General features: G+C 43.7%; 2 protein-coding genes across 5 annotated transcripts in view; both read left to right on the top strand.

The window, feature by feature from the left end:
• The window catches only part of fdps (farnesyl diphosphate synthase (farnesyl pyrophosphate synthetase, dimethylallyltranstransferase, geranyltranstransferase)), a 5,672-nt gene extending 2,014 nt beyond the window's left edge, over nt 1–3,658 (top strand). For both annotated transcript variants that reach the window (XM_005732084.1, XM_013910579.1), the window contains 7 exons: nt 454–534; nt 660–782; nt 1,409–1,497; nt 1,580–1,652; nt 1,740–1,817; nt 1,941–2,075; nt 3,036–3,658. In XM_005732084.1, coding sequence (XP_005732141.1) covers nt 454–534; nt 660–782; nt 1,409–1,497; nt 1,580–1,652; nt 1,740–1,817; nt 1,941–2,075; nt 3,036–3,236 — 780 coding nt within the window. In that variant the 3' untranslated portion in view covers nt 3,237–3,658. The remainder of the gene's footprint in view (nt 1–453; nt 535–659; nt 783–1,408; nt 1,498–1,579; nt 1,653–1,739; nt 1,818–1,940; nt 2,076–3,035) is intronic.
• Nucleotides 3,659–5,106: 1,448 nt separating this feature from the next.
• rusc1 (RUN and SH3 domain containing 1) overlaps nt 5,107–19,626 on the top strand; it is a 15,430-nt gene continuing 910 nt past the window's right edge. The window contains exons 1-11 of one of the 3 annotated variants that reach the window (XM_005732081.1): nt 5,107–5,203; nt 7,660–10,977; nt 13,036–13,926; nt 15,022–15,144; nt 15,233–15,309; nt 15,766–15,940; nt 16,257–16,362; nt 17,654–17,700; nt 18,348–18,868; nt 18,962–19,206; nt 19,366–19,533. In XM_005732081.1, coding sequence (XP_005732138.1) covers nt 7,779–10,977; nt 13,036–13,926; nt 15,022–15,144; nt 15,233–15,309; nt 15,766–15,940; nt 16,257–16,362; nt 17,654–17,700; nt 18,348–18,868; nt 18,962–19,206; nt 19,366–19,533 — 5,552 coding nt within the window. In that variant the 5' untranslated portion in view covers nt 5,107–5,203; nt 7,660–7,778. The other 2 variants (XM_005732082.1, XM_005732083.1) reach the window with 2 other exon arrangements.

Here is a 19,626-nt window from a genome sequence, read left to right as displayed (position 1 = left end):
GTACCCATCCCTAGTCTTGACAGTATTTCATTAATTTTTTACCCATTAAAAGTCAGTGTCGGTCACAGGTGATTTTAATTCTGTTCCAACCTAATTAAGCATTAAGATGTTAAGCTGCTTTAAAAGATTGCACTACATAGTTATGACCTCCTTTAAAGTCTGCAATCTTCAGTAGGGGCTTGGGACCACAATAAGCAGTACAAACAATATCATTACTACTTTAACCAGTAACTTTACACTATCCTCATCTGCAATCATGTTTAATCGTGATTTATCTTTAATCATTGTTGAGGCTGGATTTCACTAAATTGACAGGAAGGTAGCTTGAATATGCAGGTTGTGTGTCTTTAAAACTTTCTCTCACGAGCAGACTCTTGACTGTAGCGTTGACACTTTGCACAAGTGCTACGTTTTCTAATTTAGGTGTTGCCGCTGTGTGTCTGATACTTGCAGCTTCAAGCGTTTTTCCTCGTGGCAGATGACATCATGGATGGATCTGTCACTCGGAGAGGGCAACCCTGCTGGTACAAGAAGGTGAGACTTAATATATTCCAGAAAAGGAGACTAGTATGAGTTTGTGCTGTGGTTATTTTCCCACTTCCCTCTGGTTACCTATATAAATCCTACCTATTGATTTGCTTGTTTTTGTTTTTTTTTAGGATGGTATAGGTCTGGATGCCATTAATGATTCCTTTCTGTTAGAGGGGTCAATCTACAGACTGCTTCGCAGATATTGCAGAGATCAGCCCTACTATATTCACCTCCTGGAGCTGTTCAACGAAGTGAGTCTTCTTGGCTGAAAGTGTGCTTGTGCATCTGGGAGCAAATTCATCACTTCGTTCGTAAAATGTATGCAGTAACGGCTCTTAAAAGCCAACTGAGAGACTGCTGAAGAGGTTATGACTGTGGTTACGCATGATTTCACTCAAATGTCCAGCTTGAGCAATATATTATTGCATAGTTAAATCCGGCTCAACACTTAGTCATCTTCAGCATTGTCCACTGTCCACAAACTACTCCTCAGAAAATGCAAAACATCCTTCAATCCATTTTCTTTACCGCTTATCCCGTTCGTGGCAGTGGGGAGGTGGCTGGAGCCTTTCCCAGCTGCCATAGAGGGAAGAGAAAAAATGTCCTTTACAACATTTTCCTCAAGCCAACACTGTCATCTTGCTGATGTGTGTTTTGTTCAGCCAACCAATTTAATCAGCCTGCATATTTAGATTGTCATACAAACTAACCACAAAATTTTCAACACAGTTTCCTAATTCTTTAATTAAAATCTCTCAAATTATTCATCAGCTGTCAAAACATTTTCTTATTAAGTGACCGAACAGTTATTTCAGAAACTCAAGTACTTGTGAGTTTTTACTTACCTTGTGTTTTTTCTTCTTTCTTTTCCCCTCAGGTCACTTTCCAGACAGAACTCGGTCAGGCTCTGGATCTCATGACTGCTCCACCCAGACAAATTGACCTCCACAGATTCACCATCGAAAGGTAAGAAGGGGAGAGAGTGTTGAAAGATGAGTGTTGTTTATTGCAATAAGTATTTATTTCTTTTTCTTTTTTTGTCTTTAAGGTATAAAGCAATCGTAAAATACAAGACTGCCTTTTATTCATTTTACCTCCCAGTGGCAGCTGCGATGTATATGGTGAGTGTGTCAACTTCATGTTGCATAAAAATGGAGGTAAAATAATACAGCTTTAAAACACTCTTTGTACCTTTTTTTCTTTTCCAGGCAGGAATCAACAGTGAAGAAGAGCACAGCAACACCAAGCACATCTTACTTGAGATGGGGGAGTTCTTTCAAATACAAGTAGCTACTTTTCCTCGTCATTGACCTTCATAGCATAATATTTCCCATTCGTTAGCTGCACGTGTTGCATAATACGCTGCTGACTATTCTGTTTTAATGACCATCTGATGTATTCTGTCACAGGATGATTACTTGGACTGTTACGGTGACCCTGCTGTGACAGGAAAGATTGGCACAGACATTCAGGACAACAAATGCAGCTGGCTGGTTGTGACAGCTTTGGAAATCATGACTCCTAAGCAGAGAGAAGAACTAGAGGTTGGGCCTCATTAAATAAATGCTTCTCTTCTGATCACGTAAAATTTATAAATATGTGGCAGAGTTGGGTTGCCACTGTGTAGAATTTTCATTTTGATGATGCTTAGCTGTACGTGCTCTTGTTTTTTATCCTTTAAATGTGCATTTGTATGGTTGTTAGTTTTAAAACTTTTCGTTTTTAAATCAACTGATATAATGAGCAAAATAATAATATTAACCGTATTAATACATTATGTTGCAGAGAAAGTAGCAATCTCTCTATCTAGCCCTGTCCCTTACATTCTTGTAATATTACTTTGTAATTAAGGGGGTGATTTTGAGTTAACATAGCATCTCATCTAGAGAGAATTTTCATACGGACAAGAGAGTAACCACTGTTTGTGTATACTGTCGTTAGACTCTGCAGTAGGATAGAATAAACATCTAGATCTGCTGCCGGGGTAGCTTCATTATTCATGTCAGCTGGTTGCAGAAATTAGTCCTTGGCATCGCCAGATGTTGCTAGGGCCTCAGTCACATGCCATAGAGACCAGTCAACGGTTACACTCTATTGTCTGCTTGTTGTACAACAAGTTGAGATACATCCAACTACAACAAACTACACAGCAACTTGATTTAGTGCTGGCAGTTATGCAGCTCTATGCTCTAAAGCTCGCTTTGCTGGCTTGCGTCTTCTATAAGAAATCAATACTAGTTTCTGGTGGAGTAGTGGTTCAGCTCTGTTTGCGTCATATGACATAAAATTGCTAATCTTACCCTTAACTTTGCTTACTAGCAGATATTCAATGTTCTGGGCATCCAGAAAATTCCCCTGACGTATGTGATCATTGGTACAGTTTAAGTCGGTATTAAAACTTCTACACCTTTAATTCTTTGACGTTCATCTGTTCCCACCTTGTTTAGACTCATGACTAGAGTCATTTGTTAGTGTTAACAAGTTCATTTTGATCTCCTCCTCAGGGATGTTATGGACAACATGATGAAGCCAGTGTGGAAAAGGTCAAAGCACTGTACAACAGCCTGCAGATGCCATCATTGTACCAAAAATATGAAGAGGAAAGCTACCAGCGCCTCCAGAAACTCATCGCCAGCCACGCACAAAACCTTCCTCACTCTGTTTTCCTCAATTTTGCCCAAAAAATCTACAAGAGAAACAAGTGAGAGGGCTTGCTGCTTTGTAGAAAATATGTTAACAGCATCAAATACACAAGTCTGGTGACTCTTATGAATACGCACAAGCAGGTCCTCACTTATTTAAATAAAGTGTTTCAGACTTCAGCAGTGTAACTCAGTCAGGACTTTGTTTAATAGACGATGTCCTCTGTCAGAGGAATCTGACTGATAGAAGGATAACTTTGGAGTGAATCACAAAGGGTCTGATTTAACTTCAGTGTGCCTGAACTGAGGAACACATGAGAGGGATGATGGATTAATGTTTTTTTGATTGCATAATAAATGGGTGGATGCTGATGGCAGAGGACAGATGATGAAAACTGACAAACTGTTCCATATGTTTTATAGTGTTTAAAGTCCGTACTAGCCAAGAATTTATTGCTTTTAATAAATAATATATAGTGTATGAACAAACATGGTTGTGTACATTTCATCTTTTTGTGTGGTGTTATGTTGTTTAAAGAGACAGGATTTTTTTTTTTTTTTTAGCACAGCTTTTCCAAACATCCTGGTTTTATTTTGTATGCTTGCGTTATTTTACTTTCCTCACACAAATCAAAATTATTAACCACCATGATGCTAATAGTCAATGGTGTGTCCAATTTGCAGTCTGTAGTCAGTTCTAGCTCTCAAGCTCCACCAGATTTGATGGTCTTCTGGCATGGACCTCGGTCTTCCCGACAGATTTACAAAGTCAGGGCTTTGTGCAGACCAGTCTGTAATGTTCACTTTGGCCGTCTGGAAGCAGTTCTTCAACAGAGGCAACAAATGTTTTAAGTCACTGTCACCTTGGAAAACAAAGCGATGACTGCTTGAGGTTTTCTTCCAGAATCTTCACATGTCCTTATTTCTTTGTGATTCCTTCCACTTTCATGAGATTCCCAATTCCAAATGCACTGAAGCATCCCCACCATGATGTACCCCCAAATACCTTGTTTCACTGTAGGGAGGGTGTTCTTTGGGTTGTATTTCTCTCCCTTCTTTCTCCAAACATAAGCAGCATCCCTGCTCTAGTTTCAGCTCATCTGAGGAAAGCACTCAGCATACTTTAGTCTGACTTCAAAATTTCTCACAGTTTTTCTTTCCAGAGTGTTTGAAATCTTTTGCTTCCTACGTCTACGAGACTTGGTCTGTATTGTGTGGCTCCCTTTGAATTTCTTGATGATACTTCTCACTCCAGTTCTTGACACTTGGATATGCTGTGATACTGTTTTATATCCATCTACTGCTTTATCAGCATGAATAAGTCTTTTTCTCGACTCTTAACTGATATCTTCTGTTTTTGGCATGATTTTTACTTAAGTGACGACTCAAACCCTTGCTAACATTTTTATACTGTGTTTAACTTGGAGGATAACCGTCAGCTTGAGCTTTGAGCACTACAAAATAATAGCATGTCATTGCACAGCAGTGGTTCATGATATAGCTCAATAAAAAGATCCGTTTTTCAGCGGGCTAATAATTTTGGTCATGGTATTTGTTTCTGAAATAATTTTGTTATTATGTACAAATAGAAATAATTGTGTGTGTGTGTGTGTGTGTGTGTGTGTGTGTGTGTGTGTGTGTATGAGTGGCGACTCTCCTCTTGGGAGAGGATAATAATTTTGTCCTTTTCTATATGTATTTAAATTGCAGTTAAACGCAATTAAATCTGACTTTTTTATATGAGTTAATTTTCTGTTAAAGAAATCACCAAATGCATAAATCATGATAATTGGGGGGTGAACACTTGAGACTCATTATTTTAAGGAGGCAAAGCTAAAAAGGACTATAGATTAACTGAATGTGATGATAAGGCGAGGGGTAAGGGGTGTGGTTTGATCGGGGGAGGTGGGGGGATTTCTGGATGCTCGCGAGAAGACAGATGCTGAGGCTATTCGAGATTCACATTCTCACGGACTGGGGATGTGAGAGAGCCCGACGAGATGGAGACCTTCATCCATCTTTATTTGAATGTGAGTCAAGTGCATTTTTATCAGCTTTATCGTGCATGTAGATGTCTTTCAAGCGAACCTGCATGAGACGATCGGGTAAGAAAATCCTCCTCTTACCCCCCCGAGACTGCGTAGGATAAGACAATAAATTCCTCTGTTCGCGGTGGCATTTGTCGGATTAGATAGCTTTGCGTAAATACGCAAATAACTGTTTTGTCTGTTCTAATTGTAGTGTGAAAATGATGGTTTTTGTCTGAGTTGTAATAGGGGCGTATGGGCCCGTTTATCAGAGCGATGCGGGTTGGAGGTACTCCCCTCCTCCCTCCTCCACCCATCCACCCCTGTCTCCATCAGCTCTGTGGGATCAATAGATACAGGGTTAAACTCTGAGCACAGGACGGATTGCATTACATATGACGGTATGCTGTGTTTTATATTTTATTTCAAGGCTTAGTTTGCTAAGGGCCATCCCGACGGAGGCCCAGCAGTGTAAACAGGCACTCCAGTGATTTATATTCTTCAGTGATGTGAAGGGCACTGTGGAGGAATATATGAGCAATAGCCTTCAGTAGATGGGCTTTTAAAAAGCAGACTGGGTGTTGTTCTCTACCGCTGAGTGATTATTTCATGCTCCACTTAAATGTATGTGTGTTTTATTCGTTATTTACGATTTGTTTCTTTTGATCCAGATTTCCATGAATATCATAGCCCAGTGAAGACGAGCATAACTGATGACAGTTATCAGACTATAAATTAGCTGACAATTATTATTACAAGGAGAATCATTTCATGTGTGTGGGTGGGTGTTTGAATAGTTGGGTGTTGTGTGAAACCAGCAGATGAAAGGAGCCGTGCAGGTATCTTGCAGAAGCACTGCATACAAATAGAGAAGCTCTAAAAGTATCTATTTAGCTGCAAGATTGCAGGAATTAAGTATTCGAAATTTTGTATGGAAGACACCACCTTCTGTATTACACTATTATCACCGTTTGCATCATCTCACCATTATGACAATGTAATTTTTTGTTTATGTGGATATTATTATTCCCAGGGACGCTGGAGCTTATCCCAGATATTGTAGGGTTCACTCTGGACAGGTGCCCAGATCTGAATAATATTTTTGATCATATTAATAGTCATTTTAAGCCCTAACATACATTTTATATGTTAGGGCTACATTTTTCCAAACAGATGAGTCCCAGCTGTGGTCTTTAGATGTCTCAGTACCTACCATAGTACCTCTAAATCTTATTCCTAAGGTGTCAGAATATTTAATATTTTAATATCTAAATATATTTATATAATATTTAATATCTAAAGCTGTCAGAATATTTAATTTTTGGCTTTAAGAATAATTCTGCTAGTCTAAATAATAGAGCTACTTTTAGCTGCTCTCTCATTCACAAGGGGCCGACACAGTGAGTAGCTCTTCATGTTTAATTTGGCAGATTTCCTTCCAGGATCAAACCGGAAATCTTTCATTTTTTTAGGCAAAGATGTAAACCACTGCCACGTTAGAGAGCCAGTTTGCCAGTATAAAAAAAGTCTAAAAAGTTATTTGCATTTTTTCTCAAGAAAAAGTCCCTTTGATTTGTATCCACAGCATATGGTCAGGGCTTATCAATGATGACTAAGACCTCACAGGGTTAAATGATTATTTGATTATGACTCTTGCTGATTCACTTTCAGTGAAGCTGACTGCTGGAGAGGCTGTGGGATGGAAAGAGCAAATCTTTTCCATATTTTTTTTTGACGATAGGACAGAATGGCATTTGGATATCTAGTTTTCAAATCTTATATTTAAGTACCATCACACCGGCTTATATATTTCTATCAAACCTGTAATGATCCTGGTTGCTCTGCATGTGTTAGCAGATTTGTTTGACTTCCTGCAGGAAAAACTAACCTTTATTTGACCTGTTTAAGATGAATATATTTGATAAATGCTTGAAAGGATGGAGTAAATAATAATAAAAATTCAAACAATGTAAAACAGACTTTGTGTGAAAGTGTACAGTTATAATTTAACACCCTGTTACACAGCAGTGTAATCTGCTGCACCTGGTTTTAAATATTTTATTTGTTTGTTTGTTTTTTACTTTTGGTTGGTTTTGCATTTATTGTTTGGATTGGTATGCTCACCTTTAATACTAAAAGAAAAAATCCCACCTCAACACACACACACACAGAGGAATTAAAATGAACTACTAAGAGTTCTCAACGTATTTATTTTAAGGGGCAATGCTTGACAATGTGCTACTCTAACTGTGAGTCACAGTGTGTGACTTCCCGGGCTGTGATAATTACAGAACAGAAAACCCTCAAAAGCAGTTGGCTTTTAATGAATAGTCTCGATGATGGGTTCGCTTCAAAGCTTAAACCTAATATGCAAACATGTGTAGAGTAAGAAATCGCTCTGCGATGAGCAGAAGCTGCTCGTATTTGTTATTCACTGTGTGTCTTCTTTGATGTTACAGGATCTTGGGAGTCACGCCAAGATGTGACTGTCACGGCGCGTCATAGTTTGGAGGCTCTACAATACTTGTTTCCATAGCAACAGAAATATCAGAATATCCAAAAAAGTCCCATTCCCACAATGCAGTCCTCTCAGCCGCCGAAACCGCGGCGCTTTGACGTCAGCAGACGGACCAATAACTTAGCTGCACCAAAGTCTCACGGCCCTGGGTTTCAGAGGGAGGATAAAAACATGAACACAATCACCACGCCGTCCCCACGCCGGGCCACCAAGGGTCCCACCGCTCCCTCCAGGACCAGAGTGGGCGTACAGCCTCGAGCTCCAGTGAGCCAGTCCAGGTTAAGCTCACAGAAACAGGGTTCTACTGTCTCTAAACTAGCTAAACCCAAACCCAAAAATGCCCGTGCATCTGCAGCAACTCAAATTGTACCCGCAGCGGATCCGCCTCCTCCGCTTCCCTCGGTTCTTCCTGTTGACCCGAACTGCAACGAGCCGAGCCTCCCGTGTCTATGCTGTGATGGCCGATCCCCGCAGGACAACAACAGCATGTTCAACCACAACCACAACAACAACAACACCATCTCCCTCAGACATCAACTGCAGCTACCGCCTCCACCGGCCCCGATGCCCCTGAGGCAGGATGGGACCGGGGCCAAGGAGCAGGCACAGGCAAAGGCCCAGATGGAAATTTCTGCCTGCCCTGCTGCCAGTCTGGAAAATGAAGAGAAGATTTCAGATGAAAACACTGAAGTAGACAATAAGAAAAATGCAAAGGTGGAGGAAGATGATGAGGAAGAGAGCAGCGGGGATATTGAGATTGATGATGAAGAGGACGATAACGATGACGATGAAGATGATGACACCCTGGTCCCCTCGTGCTGCGACTGTCCCCCCTCCCTCCTGGAGTTCTCGCTCTCCTCTTCTACCTCCTCTTCCTCCACTTCCATCAGCTCCTGTTCTGATCTGGAGTCTGACTGTGCCGATCAATCTGCCTCCATCTGCTCTTCCCAAGATCAAGACAATCTGTCCGTCTCTCTTTCCTCCAAAGACCACTCTCTCCTACAAGGCCCTGATAGCAAGCCTCCTGCTCGCTCACCTCCATCCCTCCCTCTGAACCGAAATCCCTTCTGTTTAACATCTCATTCCCCGAGTCCACCTTGCTCCCCAGATGAGGGTTACCCTTCTGCGCTTGACTCACCTTCCCCTGACTACTTAGGAGTCAAAGATGATTCTGAGGTCACCAAATTAGGCTTGCTTGACTTTCTAGAATCGGTCGGAGAATTTGGGAAAATGGAGCGGTTCAGCCAGGTGATCCAAGTGGCTCGCTGGGATCTGGACGGGGAACAGCACTGGGATGTTCTGCGGGATCGCTTAGATCACCTGGATCGTTTGGAAAAGGTGAACAGGGAAGTAAAACTGACCTACATTGCCAGACTCCATGAGAAGGGACTTGATCTTGGAGATCTGGATGAGCAGGACCTTTCGGATGTCATGGATGAAATGGGCAACATTGACATTCCCTGGAAGCTGTATAAAACACATGATGGAACGATGGGAGAATCTCAGGAGTTTTCCGATGCCGGGGTCGACTTAACCGCTCCGTCAGACTGTGAAGATCCCCTCGTTCCAGATTCCCTCACACCTTCCCCTGTTGAACCGCCACCTAGACCCCCAAAACCTCCAGCGCGACATGCCAGCGTGAGCTCGGACCTCCACACCTACATAAATATCAGCAGAGAGACCACCTCCATCGCTGTTTCCACCTCTCCTACATTGTCTACCTTCTCACCTAACTCCTCATCCCCCACATTCACCACTTTTAGGTGTGAGAAATCCCTACCTTCATCTCCACCATCCATTCCTCCTCTCCCTGCTTCTAAGCCAGTTCCTTACCTCACTCTGTATACCACCCCTTCTCCACCTCCCTCTATCCCCACCCCAACACCTCCTATCCCTCCACCTCGAAAGCGACACCTCGCACGGAAGGAAGCGCAGCGCCTCGCGGCTCTTCAAGCCGAACAGGAAAAGACCCCCATGTCCCTCCCCCCACCTACCACCCGCCCCCCACCACTCCCTCCTCCACCTGTTATCTCAGTCTCCTCTTCCTCTCCTCCTGCCATACCACCTCCACCTGCGCTGCCTCCTCCACCATCCTTCCACGCATTGGATGTAGAGATTCGGAAACTGCTCATGCTTGCTGGACTTACCCAAGCCGAGCTCCTCAAACTCAGCCCTGAGCTTGGTGTCTGTGTCGGGGGGTTAGAAGACGAGGGAGATGGAGATAATTTCATGAAACCGAAATCTCTGGAGTCACAAGAGTTCAGTCTGCGGTACAGAGAAGAGGAAAGTGAGCCTGACACACAGCTGGTGGCCAGAGATCAATGGGTTGGCACTGAAAAGTTGGAGGGAGATCAAAAAGCAGATATAGCTGAAGAAGGCAAAAAGAAAGAGGAGGGCAGAGACACACAGAGAACAACGTCATTTACTGAGATGGCTAGGAGAAGGAAGAAAAACACTGGCTTGGCATTCGACCAGTACTACAGTTTAAGCAATACACATGAAGATAAAGCAAAGAATGTGAGCTTTGGGGCTTCCCGTTATTCTGCTGAGCCACCAGAGTCACCGCCGCCTCCTCCTCCCCCTCGCCCTCTGCCACCCATTCCTCCATGTTTGCCATCCCTCAAAGTCAGCACTCTGCCCGCCAACTCTGAACAGCCTGAGCGTTTTGATTGGCTGATAGCATTCACACCTGAGTGTGAAGCCCCACCACAGCTGCCACCCCTAGAAAAGAGAAAGGCATATGTGGAAACCCAAAAGAAGCCCAATTCGTCAGGTACCTCTCCAGGGTCAGCTCCAAAGGTCACAACCTTTAAAGAGTTGCGTTTCCGCAACAAGAGCTCCTCTCCTCCGACTAAGGTGATCATTGAGCCCGATCCTGACCCCACAATAATCACTCCAGATCCAGATATACTCTACAACTTAAAGTGGAGGAAACATAAGGAGGGAAGTGATGGCAGCCAGTGGGAGTACACCTCTCAGGCTCAGGCCCTCTTCATGCAGCCGCCGCCAGCCCTCACCTCAATGGCTGCTCTGCAGGAAATGCTCCAGAGAGCTGATAAGGAGGGGGGGCAACTAGAGTTGTGCCCATCACAGAAGATTGGCTGCTCAGTCAGTGACAGCAGCCTGTGGACCTTGGACAGAGAGTGGGAGGGGGAAGAAATTAAGAAGGAAGAAAAAGAAGGGAAGGACAAACTGAAGGAGGAGGTGGAGGTGAGAGGACAAGCTGATGGAGGACGGACTTTTGAATCAAGAACTTCAGGTGAGTGTGATTTTAATGGTAGTAAATTGGAAGTTATATTCAATAACACAAAGTACAGTCCTGCCTGTGCATGTGCATAGAAGAAAGTAAACACACAAAAATAAGTCAGAGCAAATGGGATGACAGAACAGATCTGGGACGGGCAGATGATGGAGAGGAACAGATGGGGAAAAGGCACGCTCACAGTCGTCTTGCTCAGTTCTTCAGTGATGCACAAATAATATCCTTTGACATTACAATGAAAAGAAACAGAAAGCCAAGGGAAATGAAAAAAAAAGTACACTCATTTGTGGAAATGATAAATGGAGCCACGGAAGAGAGATGGAGCGGGAACATGAGTCACTGAAAAGGATGATGCAATGATGCGATGGCATGGGATAAACAGGGTGATTTTAGATAGGGGAGTAAGAAATGTGAACACAACAGTGAGAGATGGAAGAATATAGTGAGGCTAGTGAAGGTAATATGAGGAGAAAGGGGAGGTTGGAAACTTTCCAGCCAGTATTTCCTGTACGGGTTATCAGTGTGTGATGTCATCACAGACTTATTCAATTATTCATCCACTCTTCAGATTGAGGGGGAGAGGAATAATGGAGCTCGCTACCTTCCTCACTTTAAATCGGACTTTTTCCTGTTTCCTGTTTTTTTTTTTTCTTTCTTTGTTGGCATCCTGAAATATTTTCCTTCTCCCCCCTCTCTCTCTGCTTCTCTAATAGTTGTGAATCCCAGTTTTGGGATATTTATGTGTTTTTACTTATGCTGTCTCCACCCCAACACCCCACCCTTTGCTCCCTGGAGCAGCACAGATAGCTCAGATCAGGTTACGTAGCTCATATGGTCCTACATTAGGCTACATTAAAACTAAGTTGTTCATGTACAGCAGGGTGTTTAAAACCAAGACTGGATTATTTTTTCTAAATGATTTATAGGTTAAAAATTTATAGGTTAAAAGTTTCAGATCTTTTCTCAAAACCACTGCAGTGAGGTAGGTTTGGGGGATAGGTGTATACACCTTTAAGAGCTGAAGGGGTGGATCTTAGTACATGGACCAATTACTGCCAGCCAGGGTCAGAAAACTAGGAAGTATCATGTATTTGTTGCAGTTCAGACACAGCTCAAGTCTAACCAAGGTATGGTTGCTTTCTAGCTCCTTTTATAGTTTAAGGTAAATACAGTGTAAAGAGAGTCGGGGTGCCACTCTGAGTTTCCACAAAGGCGGGCCTGATGATTGAGCAGAAAGGAACAGAAATCTGTTATCTGTTGACTGACTCAGCAGTACAGTTTTTGCTGTACTGGTGGAGAAGGGAGGGGTGGTGGGGAAGAAGGTAGAGAGAGATAGAAACTAAAAGCAGAGAGTGAGAGAGAAGGTGATCTGGAGGTGATGACAGCACGCACTGCAGTAAAGTACAAAACGTTTAGCAACACCAGTCACTGACTGTGGTTATCACTCATCATAACTCTCAGGTGTCAAACAGAAATCTGATGTCACAAAGAAAACGTGGATTCTTAACACGTGTTGTAGTAGGATGACTCTTCAGGAATGGCATTTTAATTATGATGAATTAAGTGAGTGAATGACAGACCGAGTCCTTCTACCGTGCAGCTGTGAGACTGCTCCGTAATTATTCTTTTACAGCCTCCGTGTCATTTCCTGTCATGTCAGACCCCTCCTAAGCGAAAGACTGTGTTTATTGCTCTTCATAAATCAGCTCCATTGACTTCCATGCACCGTCGGTGTGTAACTGTCAATCAGACGTTTGACTGGAATAAATACTGCATGGTGTTTTGAAGATGACTGCTAGAATACACATGTGCATTTTTTCTCTCAACAGACACTAACATGTTCTGCATCTCTCTCTCCTTCCCATTTCTTTGCCGCCTCTTTCTTACTTTTATCTTCCTTGTTTTTCTCACTTATCCATCCTGTTTGGTTTGTTTCCATTCGGTTGTCTCCATTTTGGCATCATCGCTCCCTCATTACCATTTATGCTTGTGCGTCTGCCCTCTCCACCCGAACTCCTGCACTTTTTGGCCTTGCTCTCCCTTTGAACCGAGCAGTTTCCTCACCCCCGCTCTCCCTCGCCCAGTCCTCCCAACCCTACTTCCTCCACACCGCTATCCCTTCCTTTCGCCCAGGCTACTGTTACTCCCACCCCCTTGCAGATCCCAGGCCCCGCAGTCATGTAGGCCAAGGGCCCACAGACACACACAGAAACACACGGTGGACTCCTGCTGTCCACTCAGCTTGTATCCACAGAGATGAATCGAGCTCTGTTATAAGCTCTGGGTTTAAAGATGAATCCCCGGCTGCTTTTGGTGTAGAGTCTCCACGTGACTGTGGGGATAAGTTTAAGCAAAACACACATTCAGCTTACCAATATAACAGCGATCCCAAAACCAATGAAAGGGACTTTGCAACTGAGTCAATCTGCAATCTTGACTCCCTTTACCAAAGTGATTCAGAGAAGCAGAATGATGCCAACGCCGTGTCTGTTAGCAGCACCGCTGAAGCTCCAGGTTGCACCACACCGTATAAGAATATCGATGTTATGATGATGTATTCAAACAGCATCGGTGCTAGGGATTCGATGTATTCAGAGAAGCGCTCACTCTCACACACAGACCAGGTCAGCATCAAGGCTAGGACATCCAAAGATCTCCCTCCCCTCCCCACCTATTACCTGTACCACCCTAAGAACTGCCCTCTTCACAGGGGGGCTCCCCCCCGCCTCTCTCCTATCGGAGCCCTCTCCCCTCCCCATCGCTCCGGAGCACCCCCTCCCGGTGCAGCAAGCTCCTCCCTCAGCTCCCCGCTTTTCCCCCGCTCGCACACCTTGCCTGCCCTCGCTGCTCCCCTCTACTATCCAAACCTCTACCCTCCTATACCGCCCAGGGCGCCCCCCCTACCCCCAAAACTCTACCAGGCTCCTCTGCAGTCACGCGTGGCGAGTAAGATCTCTCTCTCTCTCCATACATCTTACACTTTTTCTCCTTGTCTGACATCTCGCATGTCTGTCTGTCTCTCTGTCTGTCTCTATTTCTGTCTCTCTTCTCTCGTCTGGATGTGGTGGCCTACACGCTTGTGTCACCTATGGCCCCGGGGGTTTGCAGATTTGAAAGAACTAGGTAACTGTAGCTGTTTTATATATCAGAAGGTGCGTCCCTGCAGGCCATCTGATACGTCTTATCTGCTCTGTCCTTTCAAATCCGCAAAGGGCCTTCAGAAGGGTAACAGCTGTTTCTGTCACAAGGTGTCTAGAGTCACTCTCATCACTGTCTCTCTCTCTCTGTCTGTCTTTCCTCACCTGTCTGTCTCTTTGTCCCGATGTTGTTCTTGTCGTCTTTTTGTTTTTGCATGGTGTACCCACACAGACACGTGCATTTCATGCAAAGCGAACCTTAAGTAGCTGCTTGATGATGATGTGATGCTAATAAATAAATAAAGTTTTCATTTTTATTTGTTCTGTGTTCGGTTAAGATCCACGGCATCCTGTCCATTGTACACATTTGCATTTATCGATCTAGTTTATATAAATACATTTATATAAACAGCAAAATGTACTTTACACCTACCCTTTGCACATGGATGTACTTTCTTCTGACCTGGTTCTTGTGGTAGTTCCTACACTTGTTTGTTCCTAGCTCTGCAGTTCCTCCGTGTATGCCTATATTAAGTATGTGAGTATTTGTATAACTGTGTTTGTGTGAGTTGAGGTTAATTGCATGGGATCCTGTTTAGCCCTGAAGCAGACAAAAAGTTGTGTTCACAGATCCAGTTGTGAAAACCTCATCACAGTAATCCTACAGGATGTGCTCGCTCACTGTTTGTCGTCAGCAGTAACGACTGCTTCCATCTGCTTCTATCTGGCTTCTTCATTGCTTAACTGCTCCTGCTAATAGTGCTAATATTTTAGTTGTTTTGTTTCTTTTGGTGGCGATTCATTATTTTTTTAAGTTTGTTAATTTGTATTTTTTTTTTATCACTTGCATACAAAGTAATTGCGATATATATTTATTTGGGGTTTTGTTTACCATCGCTGTCAGCTGTTCGCAGTGTCTCATTCGCTGGCTCTGTGCTGAAGACAGACACACCCTGGATGGGCGAGGATGTGAAGCATCCAATGAGAGGTCTTGGCCTATCCTCTCTGTGCCTACAGGAAAAGAAAGGTGGGGTTGGATGTACATGTGCAGGATGTGCGTTTGTTTGTCTGTGCACGCTCTTCTAACCAGCTTTACACCCGGTTCTCCTCTCTAGCCCTGGTAGGCGCAGTTAGTGTGGCAGTGGAAGCCATATTGGCCCAGTTCAGTTCTTCAAGGACTGTGGTTCAGAAGGTCAGTACCTGCTGGTTTGATGACAGTAGCTAGAAGGACTGTGTGCTTTTTCATTTTTAGTCACCCTTTATAATCTATGTTTTTTTGGCTAAACGTCATGGTGTATTAAATTCATTATGTACCTTTGAAAATATGTCCCCTCTTCCTTCTTGTTTTGACTATTGTGTGCCTTCCTCCAGTCTTCCTCAGTTAACAGGGTACTAGAGTATCTTAAGATAACCCAGTTTCTTAGTCACAAGAATTTCTTTGTCAACTTGCTGCTCACTCACCACCCAAATCATCCCTCATTACATCATGTTGATCATCATCACACAATCCCCCTTTTCCACCCCTCCCTCTCTCTTTGAGTCATCCTTTTCATCTTCTTGTCCAATCGCTGCACATCTTCCTTCTCACCAACTACCCATTTTTTTCCCCCCCAAACCGTGCTCCCTTCCTTTCTTCTCCTCTCCTCAGGCCTTATCAGGAGACAGCGCTATAAATCCATCACTGGGCCGTCTGGTGCTGCAGTGCCTCTGCCCCGCCCTCCACAGCTTGCTGACTGATGGCTTGAAACCCTACCAGAGTGACCTGATTGCAGGCAGAAGGCCAAACTCTGCTTGGAGTCTGGTCCAGGCTTCAACCAGGGCAGGTAGCATATCATGCATCATAGCCGTGGATATTAAAAATCAGATATTATCCTGTTGTTCCTCTTGAGGTTTGGTTTCCTGGTTGATAGTGATAAACTCTGCAATTCGTCTGTCTCCACTTTTCTCCCACATCAGTCAATACTTGTTGATTTTATCGTCTAAAATGCTGAATAAAGTGAACACCAGGACACAGATATTGATTGGCCTACGAGTGCCAAGCTTCACAGCAATTTTTCACTCACTTCTGTAAGGTCCTTCATTGATCTCTCTCTCTCTCTCTGTGCATTTTATCCTCTTCCTCCCAACCGATCTTCCAAGGTCCTAAAACTCATGCCTTGTTCAGTCTGCAAGTTCGAGTTGGAGAGCTACCCCAGCTCAGACAGAGCAAACACAGGTTCAACGCATTCCTCCTCGGCCTACTGAAGTAAGCAGTGGCTATTAACAATCCTTGATCTCCACTGACGACTCGTTTAAGAGCACGCTATTTATTTTATTATTGCACTCATAAGGCCAGATTTACTAATGGTTCTGCGCAACCACAAAACCATTTTGTGGCATTCATTTTACCTCAAATTGCAGTAAATTGAACATAGAAAAAAGACTTGTTATATTTTGTGCCTGGTGTTGTTGTGATAGTTGCATTAGCAGTGTTCATTTATTTGGAATGACAGGATACCAGTGTGAGTACGTAACGACATGGGTGGATGGGTCAAAGTTGTGAGTGTGTGTAAAAGGTTCGACTACATCCTGTAACTCTTCGCTCGGTCTTAACTCTGCACGCTTAGATCTGAGCTCCACATATTTGTGGTCCGTAGTAATACTGGTATTTTGATGAAGTGGAGCCTAACTTAACCAAACTGAAGTGAACTGAAGAGTCCTGATGTTAAATAGGCAACAGGGTTATATTTTAGAGTGAGCTGATGGTTTTCAGTGTTTCAGGCATTTAGTCTCATTTCAGTTTATTTATTTATTTTTGCTCCTCTCTATTAGAGCTGTTACATACCACATTGGAATGTGGAGCTGAAATGAAAACGGGATCTTTGTTAATGTGTTAGAAAAATGTCTTCATCTTACAATATGTAATATTGACTGAAATAGGTATTTAGCGCTTCATACAGCCTGCAGGAAACAAAAAAGCAGATCATGCACTTGCATAGCGGCACAGTAACAGTATCTTCAATAAGACACCGACAATAAATAGTGATTTGTGTTCTCCTACACATGGTGCAGGTCAGCTGTTACACATAGTTTGTAGTAACGCAGCTCTCGTCTGCGCTCCACCGGAGTCTCAGTCCTCAGGTTCACACTCAGTCTTCAGTCATTTCTAACAGTGGAGTTCAACCTTATATTAAAGATATTGTCTCTCCTCCAACTGCTTGTCATTTTCCTGAATTCTCTCACTGTTTTCAGAGAGAAACACTTGAGTAAAACCTGTACTTGCACTGTTTTACTACACCCTCATCGAGGCTGCTTGTTTTTAACCTGCTAATTTGTGCTGCTCTTGCAGAATGCTGAAATCAACTGCCTGCATTCTTGTTTATAAATTAGCACATTGTTAGCAGATCACCCACATAACTTTCCACTCCCATGGGCGCATTTCTGCATTTGGTAATTTGCTCCACTTAGTAAATCCGGCCTAAACTGCATAATAATTTCTGTGCACGTATCTTCTTTGTATCCTCGTTACTCATCTTCTTTCTGTTTTTGTCTCGTAGTACCAAGCTTCTTGACTTCTGGCTGTCTTACCTTCAGTCTTGCAGTGGTAAGTTTTCCTCTCTTCTAGCAGTTGTTGCAGTTATGAGCAGGGTGCAGTTTGCCAGGGTGGGGATGCAAATGCAGGGAATTTTCCCCTCTTTGATGAATAAATTAAATTAACTCAGAGTATCAGGAGACTGCTTGCCTGATCAGTGACTTCAGAATTTCCTGCAAAGGTGAGCTCCACAGCAGCTGCTGTGACGGGCTGATTGAGAAGAGCAGTCACGCGTTCATGTAAAAAGAACCTGTCCACAGTTCAAAGTTAGAGCAGGTGATTTGCGACACTGTAAGATGAGGTTACAGAAGAAAACAGGTAAGTGTTGAGAGAGAAAGGGGGAAGACACCGAACACTGACCATAGGGTACGTGGTCACCTGCTGAGCAACCAGACTCATTTTTACACATTTTTTAACTCTCAAACTCGAAGATCTCCAATTGATTCAGTAAATGAATCATCCAGAGAGAAGGAAAGCGAAGCACTTCAGCTGTGGACATGTGTTTACGTCCTGAATTTGTTTAGTTGGATTCTGTAAACGTTACATTGACAGCAGCGATAAATGCCATTATTTTCATGTCGTGGTGCAAATCTGGTTACAAGCATAAATGTAAATACTGAAACTGACCTCTCGCTCTCTCGCGCGCTCTCTTTTCTCAGATGTGCTGGAGACCTATTACCACCCCACCTCTTTTATGCGTCTGTCGCAGACCGCCTGCCAGCCTCTGTTTGAGGAGCTGCTCCTTGTGTTGCAGCCTCTGAGCCTGCTCACCTTCAACCTCGACCTGCTCTTCCAGCACCACCATTTAGAGCCAGAGAGTCACAGGCCAGAGATCTCCAGCCCTCCCTTTCCGGATCCTGGATCCCAGCTTTCAACAAATGAGACAGCAATAAATGGGTCTCAATCCAAAACTCCAGACAGCAGATACAGTGAAAGCCTCTCAGAAGTAGACTTTGGAAGCCCAGATCATCAGGCAGCTAAAGATGCTAAATCATCACCTGTGACTAATTCAGATAATGGAGGATCGGCAGCGTCAACAGATACCAGTTTTGGACCCATAAAGGCTTCAGTCACTCAGGAGGAGACGAGTCCTCAACTGTTGTGGGTCCAGGAAAAAGAAATTGAAGATTTGCCTCCTCCTAACGTTGAGGAAGACAGCCTCGCTCAGCAGGCAGGACAGGTAGCCACAACTGTTCAACTCCTCTGCCTTTCTATTCAATGATGATTGTGTGATTATGCAGAAATTAATTTATCTGTTTTTTTTTATTTACAGGTAATTCAACAAGGATGGGGTGCTGTGGTGCGCTGGGGAGGCCGACTGAGTCAGAATCTGGCTGAGTTGAGCCTCTCTGCAGTGAAGAAGGATGAGATGAACACAGATCTGCCAGATCTCCAGGCTCGGGCAGGAAGCGACTACACTCCAGTCAGCGGTAGTACTCAGGTTCCCTGGGGTCTGGGCCGGCTCTTTGGAGCCTCCAAAACTCCCACCAGCCCGACAGGTCACACACAACCAACCAGGTCAGTCATTAAATATGTAATAGCTATTATGTAGTCTAGACTACAGAAATTGGTTTTACTGATAATCAATCAATTAAATAAATTAAATCAGCTTCTGAAGACAATTGTCTGTGACTCATGCCTGTTTGTAATTTTCCAAGTTTCTGTAATTTTCCTCAGACGTCCCTCTCAGTGGTTTGCACCCGGTGTCACTGCGCTGACCCGAATGGTGAGCAGCAGCTCCACACCAATGCTGAGAAAGATCCCCGAGACTCTGGGAGAGACCGGATCAGAGTCCGAGAAAGATGTCGACACACTGGAGATGAAGGACAAACCCAGACCACTCAGGTACAGCAGACATAAAGTGATGGCAATGATGGATAAGGAGCAATGACACAGCATTGCTGTTTTCTCACTGTTACTGTTGCAAGCGCTGATTCT

The sequence above is a fragment of the Pundamilia nyererei genome, unplaced genomic scaffold (assembly GCF_000239375.1).
Source record: "Pundamilia nyererei isolate P.nyererei 1_Seehausen unplaced genomic scaffold, PunNye1.0 scaffold00045, whole genome shotgun sequence".
Lineage (NCBI taxonomy): Eukaryota > Metazoa > Chordata > Actinopteri > Cichliformes > Cichlidae > Pundamilia > Pundamilia nyererei.
Note: the sequence above shows the minus strand (reverse complement) of the source record. Positions and strands in the feature narration are given on the sequence as shown.